The sequence below is a fragment of the Chelonia mydas genome, chromosome 6, assembly GCF_015237465.2.
Source record: "Chelonia mydas isolate rCheMyd1 chromosome 6, rCheMyd1.pri.v2, whole genome shotgun sequence".
NCBI lineage: Eukaryota > Metazoa > Chordata > Testudines > Cheloniidae > Chelonia > Chelonia mydas.
In genome coordinates this window covers 20,415,538-20,439,039 of record NC_051246.2, presented here as the reverse complement: position 1 = coordinate 20,439,039, position 23,502 = coordinate 20,415,538, and the positions used below count along the sequence as shown (strand labels likewise).

Genomic DNA, 23,502 nt, shown 5'->3' with positions numbered 1-23,502 from the left:
GAACGGTCACTGAGTTAACTGTGTTATCTAATAAATCCCCTTGTCTTCAGCTTTTACCAGACAAAGTGGTACTCAGAACTATTCCAGAATTCCTGCCTAATAGAGTTCTCCTTGTCATTTCCATCAAAACACCTCTCTCCTAAACCTACCATTGTGTTATTCATAGTGGTATGAATGACTATTAATTAATGACAGTGAATAGTCATTGGGCCAGGGAAAGACAGTGAGAATGACTCTACTGCCCATGGATGAGTTGGGGCATTCAGCTAGCAGGTTGGAGACCTCAGTTCAAGTCCCTGATCCACTAGCTATTTAATTATTTATAAAAAGTGGAACTTCAGTAGGAGAGACTGAGAAAGCCCCACACCAGAATATCCTGTAGTCCCAAATTCAAATCCATTCTCCATTGGGGGCTGTGGGGAGCTGTATCTAGGACTCACAGATCACACTGGACTAACACTTACCAAGAGGGCACCACCAGCACTTCCTCCAGCCATATGGTTAATCTAGTCCTCCCTTGCTATTGGTAAAAGTGCCTGAAATGAAAATGAAAAAATTGAGATGGGTGAACATGAAACGTTTCAACTTGAATTTTTTTTTCTGACTTTTCAACTGATCAAAAATTTTGAAAAGTTTCATTTTCCATTCAACTCTAAATGAAACATTATTGTAATTGTCTGAAGCTTCCAGCAAACTGAACAATCCATTCTGTGTCCAGCTCTAGCCTGGACAGCAGCCTGCATTTACCTGGGGTGGAGACCCCTGTGTTCCAGCTCTGAAACACACTAAAAGGAGCACTCTCTGGGATTCACTGTGAATCCCTTCATGCTACAAGCCCTGTAAACCCATCTCTTGCCATGGCAGGTGGGGCTGATACAGGGAAGGGAGGAAGATCATTTCTCACACACCCAGAAAGCCCCTCTGAAGCGGGGAACCCAGTTGTGCTAAGCAGATGGGCTGGGAGGGGTACATTTGAACGTCAGCAAGACACATAGCTGGGAATTTGAGTCTGAGGGTATGTCTGTGCTGCATTTTAGAGCCTGTGCAGACAGAGCTTTGAAATTGGGGCTCAGGCTCTGAAGCCTAGGGTTTTAACATGAATGTAACACTGGCTCCCACTCCCAAAGAGACTGGGAAGAAAAAATACCATCATTCTCCAGAACCAGCTGTAAAAATAAATAATAAATGGGCAAAAAGAATAAATATTTGTGTGTTAGCTATGGGAAGGGCTAGATCTCCTCACCTGCTCTCTGATGGAGCTTCAGACAAAACCTGCAGCACCAACACAGCTGAGGAACTCAGACCTTCCAAGGAATCTATTATTGAGAGCCTGGTGGGGAGGCAGTGTCTGAAGCATGGGGTAGAACCTTGGTCCTAGCACTGAGAGATACAGTCATGCTGCTTCCAGGGAGACATTCTTCACATAAAGAAAGGAAATTACTAATCAATGACCTGGGTTCAGACTGATGTGTTTGTGGGGACAGGGAGGAAATGCTCTGTATTACTACTTGGGCTTGTGTAGTGAAAGAGGCTGTTGTCTGTACAACCCACTACTCAATGTGTGTGTGAGGGGGGGAGGAGGCGGATAACAATAGAAAATGTGGAAATGGCAGAGGTTTGTTTCTTTGTTTTGATTTTCACCAAGAAGGTTTGTGGTGATTGGATGTCTAACGTAGTGAATGCTAGTTAAAATGAGGTAGGATCAGAAGAGGCTAAAATAAGGAAAGAACAATTTAAAAATTACTTGGACAAATTAGATGTCTTCAAGTCACCAGGGCCTGATGAAAAGCATCCTAGAATACTGAAGGAGCTGACTGAGGAAATATCTGAGCCATTAGTGATTATCTTTGAGAAGTCATGAAAGACGGGAGAGATTCCAGAAGACTAGAAAAGGGCAAATATAGTGATAATCTATAAAAAGGGAAATAAGGACAACCCAGGGAATTACAGACCAATCAGCTTAACTTCTGTACCCAGAAAGATAATGAAGCAAATAATTAAGTAATCAGTTTGCAAACATCAAAAAGATAATAAGGTGATAAATAACAGTCAGCATGGATTTGTCAAAAACAAATTATGTCAGACTGACCTGATAGCTTTCTTTGACAGGGTAGCCAGGCTTGTGGATGGGGGGAAGCCGTAAATGTGGTATATCTTGACTTTAGTAAAGTTTCTGATACAATCTTGCATGACCTTCTCATAAACAAACTAGGGAAATGCAACCTAGCTGGAGCTACTACAAGATGGGTGCAAAACTGGTTGGAAAACCATTCCCAGAGAGTAGTTATCAGTGGTTCAAAATCATGCTGGAAGGGCATAATGAGTGGAATTCCGCAGAGTCCGGGTCCGGTTCTGTTCAACATCTTCATCAATGATTTAGATAATGGCATACAGAGTTGCGGACGATACCAAGCTGGGGAGGGGTTGCAAGTGCTTTGGAGGATAGGATTAAAATTCAATATGATCTGGACAAACTGGAGAAATGGTCTGAAGTAAACAGGATGAAATTCAACAAGGACAAATGCAAAGTACTCCATTTAGGAAGGAACAATCAGTTGCACACATACAAAATGGGAAATGACTTCCTAGGAAGGAGTAGTTGCAGCCAGAACTCCCAGAAGGAAGCTACAAAGTCCACCCCTCCAGCAGGATCTTGTTAAAATGCCAGTAGGCGAGCACTGGCCACTCAGGTGTTAAAACAACCATCACAGCCACCATGTGGTGATTCGAGAACGGGGCTGTCCTGAGGAGTTGGCCTGCAAGATGGTAAAACAGGAGACATAGATACAGTTCAAGCAGGAGTGCCATGAATGAGACTCCTCCACCTGGACACAGGTCACAGTGGTGGAATCATCCAGGTGGTGATTGTGCCAGACTTCGACCAGGGAAGGATGGTCGATGATCTGCCTGAGGGTGTCTGTGGGGGCCTGACAAGTCTATCTGCCAGTGAGGATGCATGCGTCAAGGATAGTGTTAAAGTCCCTACCCAGGATTGAGGATCAGATGCTACACCTGGATGCAGTGATCCAGCAGGTGAGCTGGCAAAATTTTGATGAAAACAGGGTCACCATCCCACCCAAAAACTCAGTGATGTGCCTGGTATACACCCTGCACCCCCATTCCAGCTACCAGCTGGCTTTGACAGCTGATTCGGATTGAGACTCCTGCAGGAAGATCAAAGAGTATCCACCCCCTGTGCGAAGGTAGGACAGTACCTGGCACCTGTGGAGACTCACACTACAGCCCCTGATGTTGAGAGGTGCGATGGTGTAGGTCTCATTACCGGAGCTGAAGATCCTCACAGCTGGTGGTGCTGCCTGTACCCTCAGAACCACACAGCAACCTGTGCTCGATCCCAAAGGTGACTAGGGAGTCATGGAAGTTGCAGGCCCACTGGTAGGCTGCAGAGCACTGCCCTTTGCTCCCTTCATCCTCCCCCAATAAGACTGTCACACTGTGGAAGACAAGATCAAAATCCCCCCAATGCTAGAGAGTGAGCTGCTCCTTCCTCCTGGATCCTTGTGAGTCTTTCAGGAACATTTACAGCTTGTCCCGTGGCAGGTTAGGAGCTGAGAAGTCTGCAGAATCACCAAGTCTACAGACACCCCATTGCCCTCCAGCAGCACTGGGGAAGGGGTGTCAGTGGGACGGGGAGCTGCAGCCGATAGCCAGGCTGCAGCAATTGCAGCCAACACCACAGCGGCAGGAGCCTTCTGGGCAGGGCTCTTGCCCTCTTTTCTGCCCTGGCCCTTCTTCCTGACTGAGGGGCTCCCTGGGTGGTGGTGGGTTTGGCAGCAGAGTGCCTGGCTGTGCCTTCTGCTGCTGCCCCAGAGGGAGTGACGATGGTGGTGACAGAGGTGTTGATGGTAGCCATAGGGGCAGAAAGGGGAGAGAGCCTAGGGGGTGTGTGAACAGTGGCTGGGGATTCCCCTCCCTCAGTCCCAAGCTTCCCGCCATGGACCAAGACACCACAGCAGAAGCCTTGCCCGAGGCTGGAGCGGGCTCTCCCATTGAGGACAGGTGACAGGAAAAGCCACTTGAGAGGGATATATAAGGAAGGGGCTGGGGGAAAGCTAATATCTTCTCCCCACTAGATCACAGAAGGGTAAGGAGGGAGCAAAGTTTAAGTGGGGGATTCATCCAATAAATGAAGAGACGAGGGGGATTGTTCTAAACAGTATGTGTGGTGGGGTCTGCTTCTCCAGTCGCACTGGGAGTGAAGGGGTATGTGGGCGGCAGGGGGGGCGGGAAATACAGCTGAGTAGGAATCAAACAAAATGGGGGGAAAACACAGGCACACATGAGTGTGGGCAAGTGGGGCTGGGTGGGGCAAAGGGCAACAAGTAGCGAGGGGTCTGGCTGGGAAGAGCAGGGGAAACAGGCAACACAACATGGGAGAAAGTGGATCACAAGGTGGACCACATGAGACAGGGGCAGCGAACCGCCAGGGGGACGTTTTGTGTGTGTGTGGAGCGGGGGGTGGAAGGGACTGCTGGGCAGGCAGAGGAAAGAGAAGGAGGCCCACCAGTCCACTAATGCAAATTGAGGGGAGAAAGGAGAGGGAAGTCTGAGGGGGGACACATGCAGCACAATGCACTTGCAAAGAAGAAAGGCAACGATTCTGCAGCATCTATGGAGCAGGTGGAGGTCAGCAGGAAGGCGGATGGACAGCAGGAGAGGTATGGGGGAGGAGGGAGAGCTCCACACCACTTCTCCCCACCCCCAGCCCCAGCCGCAACAAGAATTCCCTGCCCAGACTATATCAAAATGCACACATAGAAAGAAGCTAAATTAAGGTTGCCTAGGCAGCCTAAAGCTTGGCAGTTCCTAACTTTTGGGTGCTTAATCTTGCATCCTTAATATTCCCTTGACATACGGGGGTTACATATCATTAATTATAAGTTAAGGGGATGCAACTTTCACTTGGCATCGTTTTATGATTATTTCAGTCAAAATAAGTAGATAACATTATTCCTAGCCACTGTTTCTGAATTAAGAATCCCTTTGGAGATACACATGGGTCTCAGTGAGGGGAGATGCAGAGAATGGGGAATACACAAGTCATTTTACTCTGTATATATCTGTCTCCTGCAGGCTGTGCGATTGTGGTCTCAGTGCTGCATGTTGTGGGGATCTCTCCTCTGTTCTCTGCACCAGCCAGACCCTGACATACCTAGATCTAAGGCGGAACAAACTGGAGTATTCAGGAATGCAGCAGCTGTGTGAGGGGCTGAAACATCCAAACTGCAAACTGCAGAGACTGGGGTAAGTAACAGCTGGGTCCCTTTAGTGTGTGCCTGGTATCACTGTGATATTGTGAGTTAAACTCAGTGTACCATGACCACAATAGCCTACAGTGCACGTAGTGGGCTCAGGCTTCAGCCCCTGTTGAGCAGGGAAAGCAGCTGGGCAGCTGCCCTAAAGGGACAGCCAAGGATCCCCCTGACTCAGGGCAATCTCAGGTGGTAGAAAGCAGGTACAGCTAACTCTGTATCACCCATTCCCTGCATCGCCCTGCCTCCATGTAGGGGGTGTGGAGGAGCATGGAGGTTTATGTCCAGGGCAGAGTGCATGGTGCTCCACCTATCCTAGGCCGGCACAGCATAGGGGATAACTTAGGGCAGACGCAGCCCTGAGGTTCCTCTGTGTTAGACCAGAGGCCGTATTGTCTCTCACCTGGCCCAGGATCAGGGGAGTGCAGAGGTGGCTTATAACCAGTTTCTCCAGTCTCCTCATTAGCGCTGAGTGTGAACTTGAGTTGAGGACAGTTGAGGCAGTTGAGGACAGAGTCTGGTGGATTTTAGCAAATCCCAGATGCAGCATATTTTGATGTCACAGACAGAATTATTTTAAGACAAAAGAAACCCCCAACAGCCCAGTATTGCCAGCATGAAGACATGAAAAATCATGAGTTAGACCCCACGAAAATCATGTGATTGTAAAAACAATCTGTGTCTTTTAAGTCTTTTTTCTTTTTAACTCCACTCTACTCCTTTGCCAACGTTTGTGAGATAATATCAGTTTGAAAAATCAGTCCGTCTTTAATGTACACAGAAATTCATGCCTCTCCCTGGCTGTTCAGATGGAGACTGCATTTAATTTTTCCTCATCCATAATGCAGAGGAACTTCTATCCCTTTCCAATCACTGTCTTGACTTTCTCCCCTCCATGTTTATTTCCTTGGATAAAAGAAGGGCTGGATTGTAAATAGTTGGAGAACCACTGACCTAATTAATGAATCACGATTCACACTCGCACATAGACCTTATACTACTTTTTAGGGTTGATGAGTTACAGATATGCATATTAAAGAACTTGAAACTTATTCTTATAAGGGTATAAGCGACAAAGTCCCCGTAAACATGCTATGGGATTTGTTTAGCCTTTTCCAAGAAGCAGCACTTCGCTGATCTCCCAACCACCACGTCTCTGCCAGAAACTAGGCAGCACTCCACCCCCAAATACTACTCCACTTCCTCCAGACCCCCCTGCAATCTGCTCCCTGCTGTCCCCCACATCACCCTGCAGCCCATTTTCCTGCACCCCTAAATCTGCCTCCTTCTCCCCCCCATTGCCCTGCTCCCCCTCACTTGCTCCATCTACTTTTAGCACTGTCCTTAGAGATCCTCACAGTCCTTATGTCCCATCTAGCCCCCAAACAAGAGTGGCAGCCATTTTGCCTGTGGGCATGGCTTCCATCTCATTGAAAACAGTCAGAGGTGGCAGCCAGCTTTATCAAGGGCAGCCTCAATTCCACGAGCAGATGAACTGTAGGGAAACGGTAGCCATATTGCTGGCTTCAACCTTGTTGGCAGTAATAGGAGATGGTGACCAGTTGTAATTAGGGAAAATTTGTGAGTTTTTGCCTTTCATCGTGTTTTCAGGTTGAGGTGGGGAACTGTCAGTATTGCAGACTCTAGTGATTTAGCACAACTCTTTCATGTGGTCCAGCCACTAGAGGGAGACAGAGCCATGCTGGGTAAGGGTGGGTTACACTAGCACATCCCTTTCTTTAGACCAGGACTGTCAAGCTGTCTAGGGGCGGGGGGGGAATTAGGAGCGTGGACAGCTCCCAAGAGACACGTCACTCACTGGAGTTGATTTGTATCCTAGATCTCACGCCAAAGATGCTGGCAGCCAAACCTATAGTAAGCTATTGACAGGTTTATTACTAAGGGTATATCTACACAGCAATCTAAGCCCAGGCTCAAGCCTTATCTCCCTTGCATCCCCACACCAATTGTGTTAACCTAGGGCTCGAACCTATGGTCCAGGACCCTGCAGGGCTGGCAGGTCTGAGCCCGTGTTAAGTGGGACCTATAGTCCAAGCCCTATTGCTTTCCTGTGTGCATGTGGCCCCGGTTTGACTCAGGTCCCAGAAGTCCTCCGGGCGTATCCCAAAGTTCCTTGGGCAATTTCCTTAGTCCTGTGTATGCGGACAATGGGTGGTGCAGTCTGTTGCACTCTATTGCAAACAGAAGCCACATCTCCCTTTGCAAACTGCAGCAGCTCAGATCAGCATTAACCCATTGTCTGCTGAACAGCGGTCTGTAAGCACACTGTCAGAGAGCCTGCAGGGTTTTCAGTGGAGACTGATCAGAAGAAGCTTTTTTGCAAAGAGAGCTGCTTCCCAGTCCCAAGAGCACAGCCAGATTTTGGTGCACGCTGCCCAGATGCCCCTGCACAAACAGCCCCAGGGAGGGCAGTGCTCCTGGCTCAGCGTGGCTGGGGGAGGATGACCCCTGGCACCCTGGCTGTTGCCCCTCCCTACAGGGCAGCCACTTGGTCCCCGCTCCGGTCTCTGGCCCCCCTGCACTCCCTGGGCTGTGTGTGCAGGGTGCCTGGGCATAATTCACTGCTAGGGCAGCAAGTGGGATCCAGCCCCAAAACTCCCCATAGCCTCCTGCGGTGGTAGCTCTGTCTCTGTCTCCTCCTCACTGCTCTGCAGAGCTACCCTGAAGCAGGGAGCAAAGCTGACAAGTGGGAGGCAGCTCCCAGCACAGGCATCGACTCCATGGGTGCTTTGGTACTCAAGCACCCACAGAAAAAAAATAGAGGGTGCTCAGCAGCCACCAGCTATAGTGGTTCCGGGCCCCAGGGATGGCCACTGATCACTTGCCAGGGTGGGCCCCTTTGGAGGGAAAAGTAAAGTCAGTGCCTGTGGCTACCAGGATGTTCGAGGTCATCCTTCCCCCAGCCATGCTGAACTGAGAGCCCTCCCTTCCCGTCCCTCTTGCAAGACAGCTTCATTGTCTGCTCTCTGTCCCTTTCTCATGGGCTCCTCCTGCCCTTCCTGGGCTGTGTGTGCAGAGGTGCCCAGGCAGCGTGCACTGTGAGGGTGGTGAGTGGGAGCCAGCCTCTAAACTTCCCCACAGACTCCCGGGGATCCCTTATCCCTGCCTTCTGGGCTGTGGTGGGATAGTGGAGCACACTGCACCCCAAGCCCTGGGGATACACTTCACTGCTCCATCGCCAGCAGCAGCCAGGCTCGGATGGGGGTATGTTTTCCCCCTGAAACCTACATTTTATGTCAAACTTCAAAACAGACAAAAATAAATAAAAAACCAACCAGACAAAAACACCTTCATTTGAACAGCCCACTTTAAACATTAAGAATTGCAAAATTTCACTTAATAGTTTGCCAGGCCTGGAGACTGATGTCCTAATTATCCTCAGAACAGGAGCATACAGGCATTTTCATGCCACTGTGACTCACCCTGGAGGTGCAGAGCCCAAGTCTCAGATTAGATGGTAGTTCAGTACAGCCTTCACAAACTGCAGTCATTCTATTAAGACAGGTTTCAGATTTACTATATTTATACAGATTTATACTGTATTTTCCACTGCATGCATCCAATGAAGTGGGTTTTAGCCCACGAAAGCTTAGGCTCAAATAAATTTGTTAGTCTCTAAGGTGCCACAAATACTCCTGTTCTTTCTACTAAGTCAGACACCAAAGGCGCAGGGAGAGGAGCTCAGATCCCCCAGAGGAGCAGCCTCCCCCCCTGCCAGGTCCCAGAACATCCAATGGGCAAGGAGAGGTGCTCAGGCCGCTGCAAAGGGGTAGAGCTCCCTGCACACACACGAAAGGTGAGATTTCAGGGCTGACAGGCCCCCTCACTCCTAAACCCCCAACTTCTTCCCCTGCCACTCACATTCTCCAACCCCTCCCATCTTCTCCTCTCCCCTCCTGCAATCCCTACCCCCTCTTACCTGAGCCCACCAAAGCCTCTTCCCCTCTCCTGTTCCCATATGTCCCCCTCCCCATAATACTCCCATCCTTTGCTGCAGACCCAAACTCCCCTTCCTGTATTACTACCTGCTCCTGCACCGTTAATCAGCCTCCCCCCCCCCCCGCAGTGAGCGGTCACATGTAATTTGTTTTCTTTTCAACAATAGTATCAGCGCCTTCTGAATATTCTGCTGTGCTTAGATGACATTTCTCCAAAATAATAACCACAAACAAAAAAAGCCCTCAACAGAGGCAGACTTTTCCAAAATGTTGAAAGTAAATTCTGAGATTTCTGCCCAGGGTGAGTTTCAAACTTCAGTCTTACGGACTCAGAGAAGTGTTAAGCGCCCCATTAATCTCAATGAGATGTTCTCCCCATGGAGATGGACACAGCCTGAAACAAAGGCTCTAAGATGTGTGAACGGGTCCATTCGTGTCAGTGGGTGTCCCTTCCTCCCGCACCAGTGCGAGACAATTTATGATATGGGCCAAGCACAGTACCGGGTTTACAATGTCTGCCATTCGCACACTAGGAAGGGGCCCATTACGGACCTGTCTAAGTCATCCACATGGCCGGCTCTGGCCCCTCGCCCAGGGCAGTCCAGCTCCCAGCCACTGCTGTGTGAGCAGCTCCCACCCAGCAGGTCCCGCTCACCTGTAGGGGGCTCACCGCCCAACAGCAGGCTCAGCTATGTGGGCTGGCCAGGGCTGCTGGCCGGAGGGCGGATGGATGCGGCTGGGCAGGGTGAGCTCTTGGGGGTCACATCCTAGGGGTCTACCTGCTCCGCAGTGCAGTTCTGGCTCCAAGCTCTGCTGCCTGCCACCTGTGGGGCCCTGCCCGCCTCCCCGGGGCCGAGCCGCCTGGGAGCGGTGCAAATGCTGGGCCGGTCTCGGCCCATTTGTGTATGGGGGGAGGGCAGCATGGAGGGCTCAGCCGGGCCCCACCAGGCAAGTGGGTCCTGAGGTAGCCCAGCCTGCGCAGGCCCCAGTCCTGCTCTGGCCTGGCTGATGGCGCTGCCCCCAAGGGGCTGGCTCCAGCCAGTCGGAGTGTGAGGGTGCTAAGGGTGGAGGGCCGTGGTGTGCAGGGTGCAGTACAGTTGTGGTGGGAGCGATCTGGGGGGGGTCTCTTGGCATGGGGGTGCTAGCCATAGCAGCTCTGTGTGTGGGGTCTCTGGGTGGGAGGGCGTGTGGTGAGGCATGGGCCCACCCCTGAGGGGAGGGGTATGCTGGCAGCGCAGGGCCAGGCAGGCCAGTGTGCATCTGGCGGCTGCTGGTTTGTAAACAGTGCCCTTATGCTGGGCTGTGTGGAGCAGGGCTGCCCCCACTGCGCCATGCCCCATTGCCCCCAGCCAGCCCCTCGCTCCAGAGACCGACCCCCACAGCCCATGCCCCATTGCCTCCATGGGGGCCCACAAATATGTTTGGTGCTGGACCCACAAAAGGTTAGTCCGGCCTGGTCAAGAGTACCTGTGCCCGGCTTCTCACCTCAGTCTCAGCCGTGTGTTCTTGGTGCTTGCTCTGAGCATGCTTGTTCTACGCTGCCCACCCAGAGGGGCAGGACTTCCCCTGATCCTGGCATACACGAAGGGAGCGGGACTCAGTCACCCTTAGAAATGCAACCCCTCCAAAAGCTGGCTCACATGAGAGAGGTAGGGATAGAGGTCAGACACCCCAGATCCTGGCACACACAGAAGGGAAGAATGTGGGTCTGACAGGCACCATTCCCCCCATTCTCCCCAAGCACCTTGCTACTTACCTTATGTGTCCTTCCCCCTCACCTCCCCTACCGCCCATCCACTTTTATCCCCCTCCCCTCAATGCAGCCCCAAATCCCTCTCATGCTTATTCCCCGCACTCGTGCACCCCTAAAATGCTCCTCCCTGCCAGCAAGCATTCATGTAACTAATTTTTTAACAATAATCCTTTGATTACATTTCCCCAAAATAACAATCTCCCCAGACACACATTTTGGCAATCTGCTATCCTGCCTTTTCCAATTGTCTCCCCAAGTAGGGGTTCAAACTGACCTGGGGTCAAAGGGCAACTGACTATTCCCTGGAACTATCCAGTAAAATAGCGAAATAAAATAACCTGGTCTAAACCTTAACTATAGCATCACCCTGTTATAAGAGACCAAAAAGACAAAGGATGGGGGAAGAAAGTATAATTATTCCAGTTTTTCACATGGAAAATTGAGATCCAAAAAGATAGAGTGGTAGAGCCAGGACTTTAACTACAAGAGCCTCCTTTCTCTTTGAGAGAACTGTGATCATTGTCTTGTGGGGGGTTTTTTTTGGGGGGGGGAGGAGGTTTGGTCTCAGAAAAGTGCTTTTTGGATTGGACACAGCCTCTCTTTTATATCGTTGTGGTTTTTAAAGTAGAACTACTTAATAATCACCATTTAAAAATTAGTGCCAGTACTACTGATGAATTTTACACATTGTGTAATTTGATTAAGTGTGTCAGGAAAATTAAAAAGCTCTGACTACTGACCAGACCAGACCCAAACAAACGAGTGAAAGCTATGAAGAGGCAAAACAAAATCCAGGTAGGGTTGCCTGGAGGTGAGGGGTGAAGGGTGGCATCTCCCAAACATTTTTGAAATGTTATGTGCCATTTCCAGTATATTTGAAAGTTTTCAGACATTTCAAAGGCAAAATTCTATGCAATTAGAATAATAAGAGCATTCCTGGTGTTCATCTGGAGTTCTGCACTAGAATAACTTTCTAGTGTCTCAGATTACATATTGTTAATATAGAAGTGCATCAAAACCCAATAGACATGATTATTTGCCAACAGATGCACACACAACTACATTCTAAAACCCAGCCTCAATTTGAGTGGATGGGGGAATGTATGGAGGGCCATGAGCAGCGCCAGGATTAAGTTTGTATTCAGATTTACAGTTAAATCAGGACTGAAAACCCTTTATTTTACACATCATTTTGTTAGAAAGAAAAATGAGGTTATTCCTGCTTCTGATCTCAGGAACAATGGACTCCCATGCCCTCTACCATTCTCAGCCAGGCCCCTGAGATCCCTGTTACACCAGAGAATCATGTTGTGATATATGACAATGTTGCCATCTTGAGGTTTTATCACAAGTCTCTTCATATTTCATGTTTTTCTGAAAGTCCTAGCTCCCAGAGTCATATGACTAAGGAAGACTCTCCATTTTTTTTAAAAAAAAGAAAGCTAAGTTTCTATTCTTATGGTTGCAGAGACAGCCTGAGCATGAACCCTAAAGTCTGAAAAACCAGAAGCCAAATAAAAGGAATTCAGTGTATTCCTTAAAAAAAAATCTCACGAATTTTAAGACAGTAACATGACTATGCTCAGTTTAAGACTCTTTGCAGCCTGACTTGTCATTTTTGAACATTTGGCAACATACAGTGAGTGTGTATCTTTGTGCAACGTTTTAGCATCAAACTTATATAAAATATTTTTTAAAAAATCGACGTGCCACTGTCTCCCTTTTTTAAAATTTATTTTGTATTTGTTCTGTTGTTTCTCTCTTTGCTCAGATATTTTCTTCTCTTTCTGTCTCTTTTTTCCTTCAGTCTTTTGAGTGTCCATGTTTGCCCTCAAATTTAGCTGTTTTCTTTTTCCTACCATTCCTCCCTCACTCCTTCTTATCCGTTTTCCTCCTGCTGCTCCCGACTCCCTCCACACTTCATTAATTCTTTCTGTCTTGCTCTCTGTATCCTTATTAATTCTCCTCTGTCCTCCAGGGGTGTCCCATGTTTTCTTTACAGTCTTTCCCCACTTAGGTGCTCTTCTTTGGAGGTCTCTCTTTCTCTGCACCATGGTGGGTATTTCCCAAACCTGCCTTAGCCTTATCTCTTTTAATTGAATATCTCAGGGTGTCTCTATTGGAGGGGTGTTCTTTCCTTACTCCCTTTATTACTGCTGAGTGTCAGAGGGGGTCTCCTTCTAATTCCAAGTGAGGTCCATTCCCCTCAAAAGTCCTCCCACAACTTTAGGATCTCTTTTGCCTAACCTTCTCAGGTGTCCCCTCTCTCTCTCTTTTAACCTTTAAATTTTATGGGGTCCTTCTCTTCTGCTTCAGCATGAATGCCCTCTTCACTTCACTCCTCCCCAAAGTAAGGTTTATCCCCTCAGATTCCCACATACATCTTTGTGGTTTTTCTCCCCCATTCGACCCAATCTTAGAATCTCTCCCCTAACCCCCATTGCAGGCTCCTCTCTTCCTGCCTCCAAAATATCTTGGGGGCTCTACAAACCCTAACAGAACCTGGGCACTCCCCAAGAAGTGTGGATTTCTCTCCCTTGTATGAATTCAGGGGCTTTTTTCTCTTCCAAATGTTGGGGTTCCCCTCTATTTGGCAGAGTAACAATATTTTTAAGGCAACTGAGGTGATGAAGGAGGCCATGCAGGTGACAATTCTGATGGGAGGGGTGTCTCAACATGTGTGCAAGATTTAGCAGCTTTTGGAGGTGGAGAGGACTCATGCTTGGGAGTGCAGGAGGCTTGCTGTGAGCCCTTGAAGGAGGGCAAAGATTCTCATGATTGCAGGTGGTCTTTGAGGTGCACATGGTCATAGGTGGCCTGCTGCCATTGTTACCCACTCAGCTGGCTGGCAGCTCCATCAGGAACCCAGGCTCTGCAAGGAGGTTACAGAAACCAGCAGTACTTCTGCTTTTATCACCCCACCAGAGACTCTGGAATAAGCCCTGCCAACAGAGTAGGGTTGCCAATTTTCTAATTTCTGAAAACCAGACATTATAAGCAAGAGTGCTGGAACCTCCCCCTACTCTGTCTCTTCCCTTGAGGCCCTCCACTCACTCCTCTCCCTGCCTTCCCCCATTGCTAGCTGCTCTTACAACTTCCCCTTCCTCGTCACTCAATCCTCTCCACCACCCCATCTCCCCCCGCAAGCTTGGCTCCCTGTGCTTCCAGGGCTGGGATGGGAGCTTCAGCTCATGATGTGGAGCCTGACTACCCACAAGATGTATGTATGAAGAGGCCCTGAATGAGCAGGGTCTGGCGTGAGTTGACAACCCGTCACCTCCCCGCACCTCCTCCCCACCACCTGCAGTAACCAGACTTTTTGTGTCTGGTGAGTCCATCTGACGGACACGGTACAGGTCCCCTTTCGACTGGACTTTCCAATTGAAAATTGGACACCTGGCAACTGTATAACAGGGTCACACAGTTGCCCTCCTTTGCGGGACTCTTCCCTCCTTAATCCTTGGGGAACCTCCTGCCATGGTGATCTTCCACTCTTTGTTTTTCCCCCACTTTGGTCCCTGGTCTCAGAGGAAGGTGGGTGTGATGCAGCCAGTGCTGGGCCTGCCAGCTGCCTCCCCTCCCCAGGCCTGAGGCTCAGAGCTGATGGGGTTGGGGCAGAGACAGGAGACATCAGTTTCCTGCAGGGGAGCAGCAAAGCTAGTGCCGGGGTCGCGGAGGGTCAGGATCTCCCAGCTCCTCCTGCTCTGAGCCTGGCCCAGCTGCCTGGGGAGGGGCCTGCTCTGATTGGGTCGCACCATTCCCGGGCTGATCAGTGCCAAGTCCAGCCTGATTGGTCAAGAGCTCAGTGGCAGGACTTTTTTACTCTTCTGAATTCTGGTTGGTCAGTGGAGAGGGTGAGGGGGCAGTACTCAGCAAGGAAGTCTTATCCCAAACCTTATTCCTTATTCGTCAGTGGCAGAGGTTTGAGGCGTCTAGACCATTCCCACTGTTCATTAGTGACGGGTAAAAGGCAAGGGGTGGAGTTTAGACAGACAGTTCCACCCACTGCTGGTTTCTCAGTGGATAAGGAGTGGGACTTGGATCAGTGTCTGCAGCAGGACTTCTGGCTCATTCTGGATGCTGATTGGTCAGGGAGCGGGCCTGTCAGACCAGCTGTGATGAGCCCGTTCACACCATGCTCCCCCTTCTCTGCCTTTCTCTCTCTGCAGCTTGGAGGACTGCGGTGTCACAGCCGCTGGCTGTGGGGATCTCGCTGCTGTTCTCAGAGCCAGCCAGAGCCTGGCAGAGCTGGACCTGCGTGGTAATGATTCTCTGGGAGAGGCCGGCGTGCAACTGCTGTGTGAGGGATTGAAACAGCCAAACTGCAGATTAGAGAGACTGCGGTAAGTAACATTTGGCCTCCTTTTTGCATTCACAGGTGTCCTTTATGTAAAGTGCTCAACAGGGTGCATACCTGGTGTCTGCTCCCTGCAGTTACAAGGAGAATCTGAAAATCAAGTGTCCCTCCAGCACTTGCATGAAGGACTCACCATATGTTCCCAGCCTGCCATGTTTGTAGCAGGGTGGGGGATGAGTAAATCACTCTTGGTGGCATGGGAGATGGGGAGGAAAGATACACAGCTTCACTGCTGTGTTGCTCTGAAAGGTCTGCTGTGAGATCTACTATCCCATGAAAATAGTCTCCACATAGAACTGATGGAAGCTCCATCACTTGGGACATCTTAATTCTCCACTAGACAATTCACAGGAAAACATGTTGTAGAGAGCTATCCTGCACTAGCAGGGGGAGGTACTAGGTCATCTAATAGGGGTGGCATGTGAGCCTGGTGCAGTGCCCCTTTCCACCCCTCCCCCCATGTTATGGCTTTAATGTGCTGCAGAGAAGGGGGTCTCTGGAGAAATTGGAAGTGACAGCTCACTCTCCACCATCACCCACCAACCCTTGATTGACAACAGCCACAAAAAGGCCTGCAAATCACGTATGAAGCCTGCAAATCACCAGCCAGGCAAGTTGCTGCTTGTGAGGAGAAGGGTGATGGACTGTCCAAAGGTTAATTTTATATATGACTTGGCAGACCCCCCAAGATGTGTGTGGGGGGTGGGAGTGGGAAATGTGATGTACTTTCAGAAAGGTCACTGTCCCGTAGCATGACTGGGTGAGGGGGGAAGAGAATGAGAGGAAGGAAAGAGGGATGGAGAAATAGCCGTGTAGTGTGAGAAAAGAGAAAACTCACATAGAGATCAGGGACCAGGATGGGGTATTGACAGATGGGCAGCTTTACCCATCCAGGGACTAGAAGACAGAACTTCTTACCGATGTGACAGAGATATAGTGTGGTGTTTGTAACCCAAAGATGTTTAGCTTGGTGAGCTGGGAATTATCATCATCCTAGGTCCAGCCAAGCAATAAAAGATAAGCTGAATTTGGAGAAGCTGAGATAACGCCACATTCCTGAGCTGTCGGAACATTTGGGAACAGTGCAACTCCCTTCACTGGGCTCCTGATATCTACTACCCGAGCTACTTCCCCTTAAGAAAATAAGATTGGCCATACTGGGTCAGACCAAAGGTCCAGCTAGCCCAGTGTCCTGACTTCAGATAGTGGCCAATGCCAGGTGCCCCAGAGGAAATGAACAGAACAGGGAAATTATCAAATGATCCATCCCGTTGCCCATTCCCAGCTTCTGGCAAACAGAGGCTAGGGACACCAACCCTGGCTAATCTGGCTAATAGCCATTGATGGACCTATTCTCCATGAATTTATCTAGTTCTTTTTTGAACTCTGTTATAGTCTTGGCCTTCACAACATCATCTGGCAAAGAGTTCCACAGGTTTATTGTGCATTGTATGGAGAAATACTTCCTTTTGTTTATTTTAAACCTGCTGCTTATTCATTTCATTTGGTGACCCCTAGTTCTTGTGTTATGAGAAGGAGTAAATAACACTTCATTATCTACTTTCTCCACACCAGTCATTTTATAGACCTTTATCATATCTCCCCTTAGTCATCTCATTTCCAAGCTGAAAAGTCCCAGTCTTGTTAATCTCTCCTCATATGGAAGTTGTTCCACTAATCATTTTTGTTACCCTTTTCTATACCTTTTCCAATTCCAATATATCTCTTTAGAGATGGGGGCGACCACATTTGCATGCAGTATTTATATAGAGGATGGATATACCATGGATTTCTATACAGGCAATATGATATTTCCTGTCTTATGATCAATCCCTTTCTTAATGATTCCCAACATTCTGTTAGCTTTTTTGACTGCTGCTGCACATTGAGTGGATATTTTCAGAGCTACCCTAATGACTCTAAAATCTCTTTCTTGAGTGGAAACAGCTAATTTAGACTCCATCATTGTATATGTGTACTTGGGATTATGTTTTCCAATGTGCATTACTTTGTATTTATCAATACTGAATTTCATCTGCCATTTAGTTGCCCAGTCACCCAGATTTGTGAGATCCCTTTGTAACTCTTTGCAGTCTGCTTTGGACTTAACTATCTTGAGTAGTTTTGTATCATCTGCACATTTTGTCACCTCATTGTTTACCCCTTTTTCCAGATCATTTATCTCTATGTTGAACAGTTTTGGTCCCAGTATAAACCCCTGAGGACACCACTATTTACCTCTCTCCATTCTGAAAACTGACCATTTATTCCTACCCTTTTGTTTCCTATCTTTTAACCAGTTACTGATCCCTGAAAGAACCTTCCCTCTAATCCCATGACAGTTTCCTTTGCTTAAGTAAAGTAATTGTGTTATTTACCATAGTTTCTACCTATTTGCCAGGTACTGAAGTTAGGTTTACAGGCCTGTAATTGCCAGGATCACCTCTGGAGCCTTTTTTAAAAATTGGGATCACATTAGCTATCCATCAGTCACCTTGTACAAAAGCTGATGTAAGTGATAGGTTACATACCACAGTTAGTAGTTGTGCAATTTCACATTTGAGTTCCTTCAGAACTCTTGGGTGAATACCGTCTGGTCCTGGTGATTTATTACTGTTTAATTTATCAATTTGTTCCAAAACCTCCTCTGATGACACCTCAGTCTGGGACAGTTCCTCAGATCTTTCACCTAAAAAGAATGGCTCAGGTTTGGGAATCTCCCTCACATCCTCAGCCATGAAGACTGATGCAAGGAATTCATTTAGTTTCTCTGCAATGGCGTTCTACTCCTGGAGTGCTCCTTTAGCACCTCGATCGCACAATGGACACACTGGTTGTTTAGCAGGCTTCCTGCTTCTGATTTACTTTAAAAAAAATTGCTGTTACTTTTTGAATCTTTAGCTAACTGTTCTTCAAATTCTTTTTTGTCCTTCCTAATTATATTTTTACACTTCACTTGGTAGAATTTATGTGCCTTTCTGTTTTCCTCAATAGGATTTAAATTCCACTTTTTAAAGAAGGCCTTTCTGCCTCTCACTGCTTCTTTTACTTTGTTTAGACAATGTAGCACTTTTCTGTCCTCTTACACCATACAGGAAAGTCAACAAGCTCTGAGTAATCTCAGTTACAGAATAAATTACAAAAGGCAAAGGATCCCCTGAGGGCCGTGTCTGTAACAGCCAATCTCTATGGCATTTTTTTGGCATTTTTGTGGGGTCCAGGTTTTGGGATCTTATCCTGGAATAATGGGGCCAGCACAGTGAGTTCATCCACAGAACTGGCTTGCGGAATAACAGGACATGTAGGAACCATCTGCTTCTTCTGCCGCAGCTGAAAGGTTCCCATCTTGCGTTATTCTTATGAAAGCATTTGTGACTCGTATGTACTGTGTAAATGGGCCCAGTCTCCTTGTGCACTAGCCAGGGAATAGGTGTCAACTCATTGCACTGTATTCCGTCCAGGTGGGGAAGTAAACAAAACAGGTCTTCCTAGTTTATTGTTCTCCTCCCCCATGGAAGGAGACACCCATGGTATGGGCGATTGCCCAAATGCTGTTTACACATCGGGATACCCCAGTGTGCACAGCTGCCCAAAACTCTGATCCTGGCTTCTCTCTTCTCCCCAAATGGGTACCTCTCCGTAAAGCTGTAAAAACACATTGATATCTTCTCATACTTACCAGCAGGGACATCATTTTCTAGGGGGCAGTTGTCCCCGCTCCCCACTGGACTTTCCATAGGTTTGTATGCTCCATTATGTCTTCCACTCCCTGCCTTTCTAAGATATAATGTAACTCCATATAATGTTCTATATGCTGTCACAACTTCACCCCCCACCCCTGGAATTTATCTGAGAGGAGGCCCCTGCTGACGAGCCCTGTTGTGTAAGTTCCCACAAGGCATGCCTCAGACTTTCCACAACACACTAAGGGCTTGGTCATCCTGTTTGATAAAGGGTGGCCTGTGTTTTCAGGGTATGCCTTGATGACAGTCTGTTGCATGAACTGGAAAAAACATGGGAACAACAAAGCTGTGAGAATGAATTTTTGTATTGTGTCCTCCAGGCTAACAACCGCAGGAAAATTTGAGAATGTCATTTAAGATCTACTCTGTCCACAGTCAATTGATTTTGCTCTATGTGCACTGGAGTAGGGTAGTTTTGATTATAGATGTCAAGAAGTGAATCCACATCTGAACTGGTAATATGCTCATCTAGACTACCCTGTGGAACTCCGTACCAGCAGTGTAATCTTAATTATACGAAGATGTCCATTTTTCTACTTCTCTAACAATGCTGGCATAAGTCCTACTGGAATGACAATGAAGCAGTGAGTAACAGTTATCTACCGAGAATTCTCTGCACCTCTCCCAAGAAAGGTTCACCTGAGGCTTGGGGAATAGCTAAGGCTGCCTACGAGATGAGCTTCTAGATTCTACTCTTACTGATATCTCAGTGCAGTACTTAGGCAAAGTGCATCAAACAGATGATGTTTCCTGCTTGCTTTAAACCAGGGCAACCTGGACAATGTATCTGCCCACCTAGGAGAGAGCCCTGACTCAAATGCATGCTTGCATTGGTGTGCTCCTAAAAGCATTTCCCACCTCTGGAGCCCTGATGTAGTCAAGAGGCACTCTCTGGATTTAGGGCCCAGTAGTTTTAGAAGGGGTTTCTGTGATTAAACCCAATCTCTGCCTGTAGTTGGATTAAAAACATTTGGTCACCCCAGATTGTAGACAGAGCCTGGACTTCCTTCTCAAATGCTGCCCTGATTTTTGTCCATGATTCACATTTTAAGGACATAGGATTTTAGGGTTTAACTTGAAGACACCCAACTTCTCTTCCTCCCCTTTATGTCCCACACAACACAGACTTGCATATTTTATAATTAAGGTTAAACTCTGTAAAATCTGAAGACCTGAGTAAGAAAATTGAATTACTCTAATTTTAAGTAACAAATAATTACAATGTACTTCAAATATGTCTTCTCCAGAATCCACTAGTTTGGAGACTGAGGGATGGGAAGTATCAGGCAGTCTACCAAAAAAAAAAAGGGGGTGGGGGTGGGGGAGGGAAAGCAGAATGAAATGAGAAGACAAATCAAGGAAGAACAGCAGACTGAAAGTCCTGGAGACCAAAGGCAGCATCTAGTGACTATGGATCTACTTGCAGTGTCTGGTCATAAGATGCAGAGATTGTCAGGCAGTCACTCTATAGACCTCATCTATCTGCTGAGATTTAGAGACTGATCTTATTGAACATGCTCTGAGGTTTGATAGCAGTGTCTTTTGAGCCTTCCTATAGGCTTCCAGATTAGCAAATCTGACCCATCTGGAGTTGATTGCCTTATACGTTTTTTGAGACCTTTGTTATTTCCAACACAGGAGAGAAACAAGGCATCAGATTTTGTCCTGCACGGGGAGAATTTGATGGCCCTGTAGACATCTGAACTCTTAAGAAGGGTAGGTTTAGGAGAGCGGTGTTTTGATGGAAATGACAAGGAGAACTCGGTTAGGCAGGAATTGTGGAATAGTTCTGAGTACTACTTTGTCTGGTAAAAGCTGAAGAAAAGGGGATTTATTAGATAACACAGTTAACTTCTGGAGAAGTTGATTGGAATTGTCACAATTTAGGGAATTGCACCATTATTTCCCCTCAGTGATCCATCAAGGGCATCCCCTCTTAGGCTTCCAACTCCCCTAGCCACTGCCTCTCCTGGGAGGAGGCCCATGTCTCTCTCCTTTCTGAGTGGGGTATTTTCAGGCTGCACAGTTCCCTGCCATCACTGTGTTATTCCCAGCAAACAACAATCTGCCTAAGCAGGTCAGATTCACTCCTCTCCTCAGAGAAAATACACAGCATAATAGCCCCAGTTATAAGTTACCATGCAGTTCTTTCTAAGCAAACATATTTTATTCCGAAGGTCAAAGCACTACAGAGAAAACATATTACAAATAATAAAAGAACCAACATTCATGCTAATAAGTGTAACAGAGATCACCCCCTCCGACATGGGTTCTGGCAGTAGCAGTCCTTCAAAACCCCACCCAGGTGTTTTCTTGTATCCTTTGCTCAGAATGAGAACTCTGTTTTATGGGGTCTCACTAGGCCAAGTCCTTCTACCCTTCCCTAGGGATTGGGACCCTCCATGGACCAGAGGTCCTATCCATTTGCTGGATCAGGAAGAAGGCCCTGAATCAGTTTAAACACAAGTTATTTATGCCAAAATCTTTTCTTTGTTTGTGGGTCCCTGGAGATTCCAGTTTGAATTAGTATATGCAAACTTCTGCAGACAGTGGCTTCGAAATGCTTCTGACTGGAGGAATTACATTAGCATACCCTGTCCCCCAGGCAAAGTTATATGCAATCTTCACAGTAACACAAACAATTACACTTTAATACAATGGACCCCAAAGGTATTACATGTAATTCAGTAAGGTTTATTTTAATTCAGTATGGTTTGTCCGTGGTATTACAGGGTGGTGAAACACTGGAATGCGTTACCTAGGGAGGTGGTAGAATCTCCTTCCTTAGAAGTTTTTAAGGTCAGGCTTGACAAAGCCCTGGCTGGGATGATTTGATTGGGGATTGGTCCTGCTTTGAGCAGGGGGTTGGACTAGATGACCTCCTGAGGTCCCTTCCAACCCTGATATTCTATGATTCTATGACTGCCACTACTTAAAAAAGCAACATATCTTGAATGGAAGTATAGGGATGAGGTTGCCACTGATACAAAGAGCTATTCCATTAATATGTGGCAGAACCAAGTTAAATGTCCAGCTACTGATAGGAGCTTCTAACCAGAGGAGAAAGATTAGCCATGGTCTTCCGAAATCTGGCAATGTGAAGGTGAGATTCCAAACTATCTTTATTAGGAGAAACCCTTCAAACTCCCAAGGGGCTACTTGTACTCAAAAGATGCTGAGGCTAAAACCTTTGATGGAAGCCACCATACAAAAATCTGTGAGAGTTTTTGGAAAGGCTTGATTTGGGATTCTAATAGCGTTTAACTCCCCAGCATCAGAAGACTTTCCACATACAGTAGTAGACTGCAGAAGGAGTCTTTCCTGGTGTAAGGATGAAAATCCACCTACTGTTATAAGAAGTCAAACTGCTGGCGGTTCACCTTCTCTAACTGCAAACTGACTAGAAAACAGAATCCTCCATGGCTTGCCTGGTACCTGATCCTTTTAGTAGCAGCCTGCCAGGAAACGAGATAGCAGGGGATCCGTACCAGGAAAGTGCTTCAACCCTTAAATTGCTTATTCCTTTTCCAGGGAAATCTCGCACTGAGCACCACTGCAGCTTGCCCCATGCAAGCCCAAACTTCCTGTTTAATATTAGGATGAAGGAGTAAACATCTAAGCCGTAATCACCAGACCCAGTGAAAGAGAAAAGACCCTTGAGAGGAATCAGAGGACAAGGGGAATAGTCCCTCATCTTTGGGGGATAAGGAATCAGAAAAGTTTGGTCTCACCTGAGAACATGTACAGTAACACAACACACACCATGTGCTTCACAATCATACTATAATGCAATTTTTTTACGGTGATCTCAGGAATATGTGTGTGCTAGACATCCATGTGCAGGTGAGCTGCATGCTGCGCCATTTACCCCGTGGGGAAGTAGGAGGACAGAGTTAGGGATTGCATTACAGTGTGACTATGAGGAATACGGTGTGAGTGTATTGTGTTATTCTTAGTGGTAAGAATGACTATTAATTAATGTCAGTAAATAGTCATTGGGCTAGGGGAAGAGAGTGAGAATGACTCTACTGCCCATGGATGAGTTGGGGCACTCAGCTAGCAGGTTGGAGACCTCAGTTCAAGTCCCTGATCCACTAGCTATTTAATTATTTATAAAAAGTGGAACTTCAATAGGAGAGACTGAGAAAGCCCCACACCAGAATATCCTGTAGTCCCAGATTCAAATCCATTCTTCATTGGGGGCTGTGGGGAGCTGTATCTAGGACTCACAGATCACACCGGACTAACACTTACCAAGAGGGCACCACCAGCATTTCCTCCAGCCATATGGTTAATCTAGTCCTCCCTTGCTATTGGTAAAAGTGCCTGAAATCAAAATGAAAAAATTGAGATGGGTGAACATGAAACGTTTCAACTTGAATTTTTTTTTCTGACTTTTCAACTCATCAAAAATTTT

The 23,502-nt window shown here is 47.4% G+C and overlaps 1 protein-coding gene across 1 annotated transcript in view; it reads left to right on the top strand.

Moving 5' to 3' along the window:
- Nucleotides 1-23,502, top strand: part of LOC102943481 (NACHT, LRR and PYD domains-containing protein 3) — a 509,145-nt gene that overhangs the window by 475,566 nt on the left and 10,077 nt on the right. The window contains exons 21-22 of the mRNA XM_043549314.1: nt 5,095-5,265; nt 15,155-15,328. Coding sequence (XP_043405249.1) covers nt 5,095-5,265; nt 15,155-15,328 — 345 coding nt within the window. The remainder of the gene's footprint in view (nt 1-5,094; nt 5,266-15,154; nt 15,329-23,502) is intronic.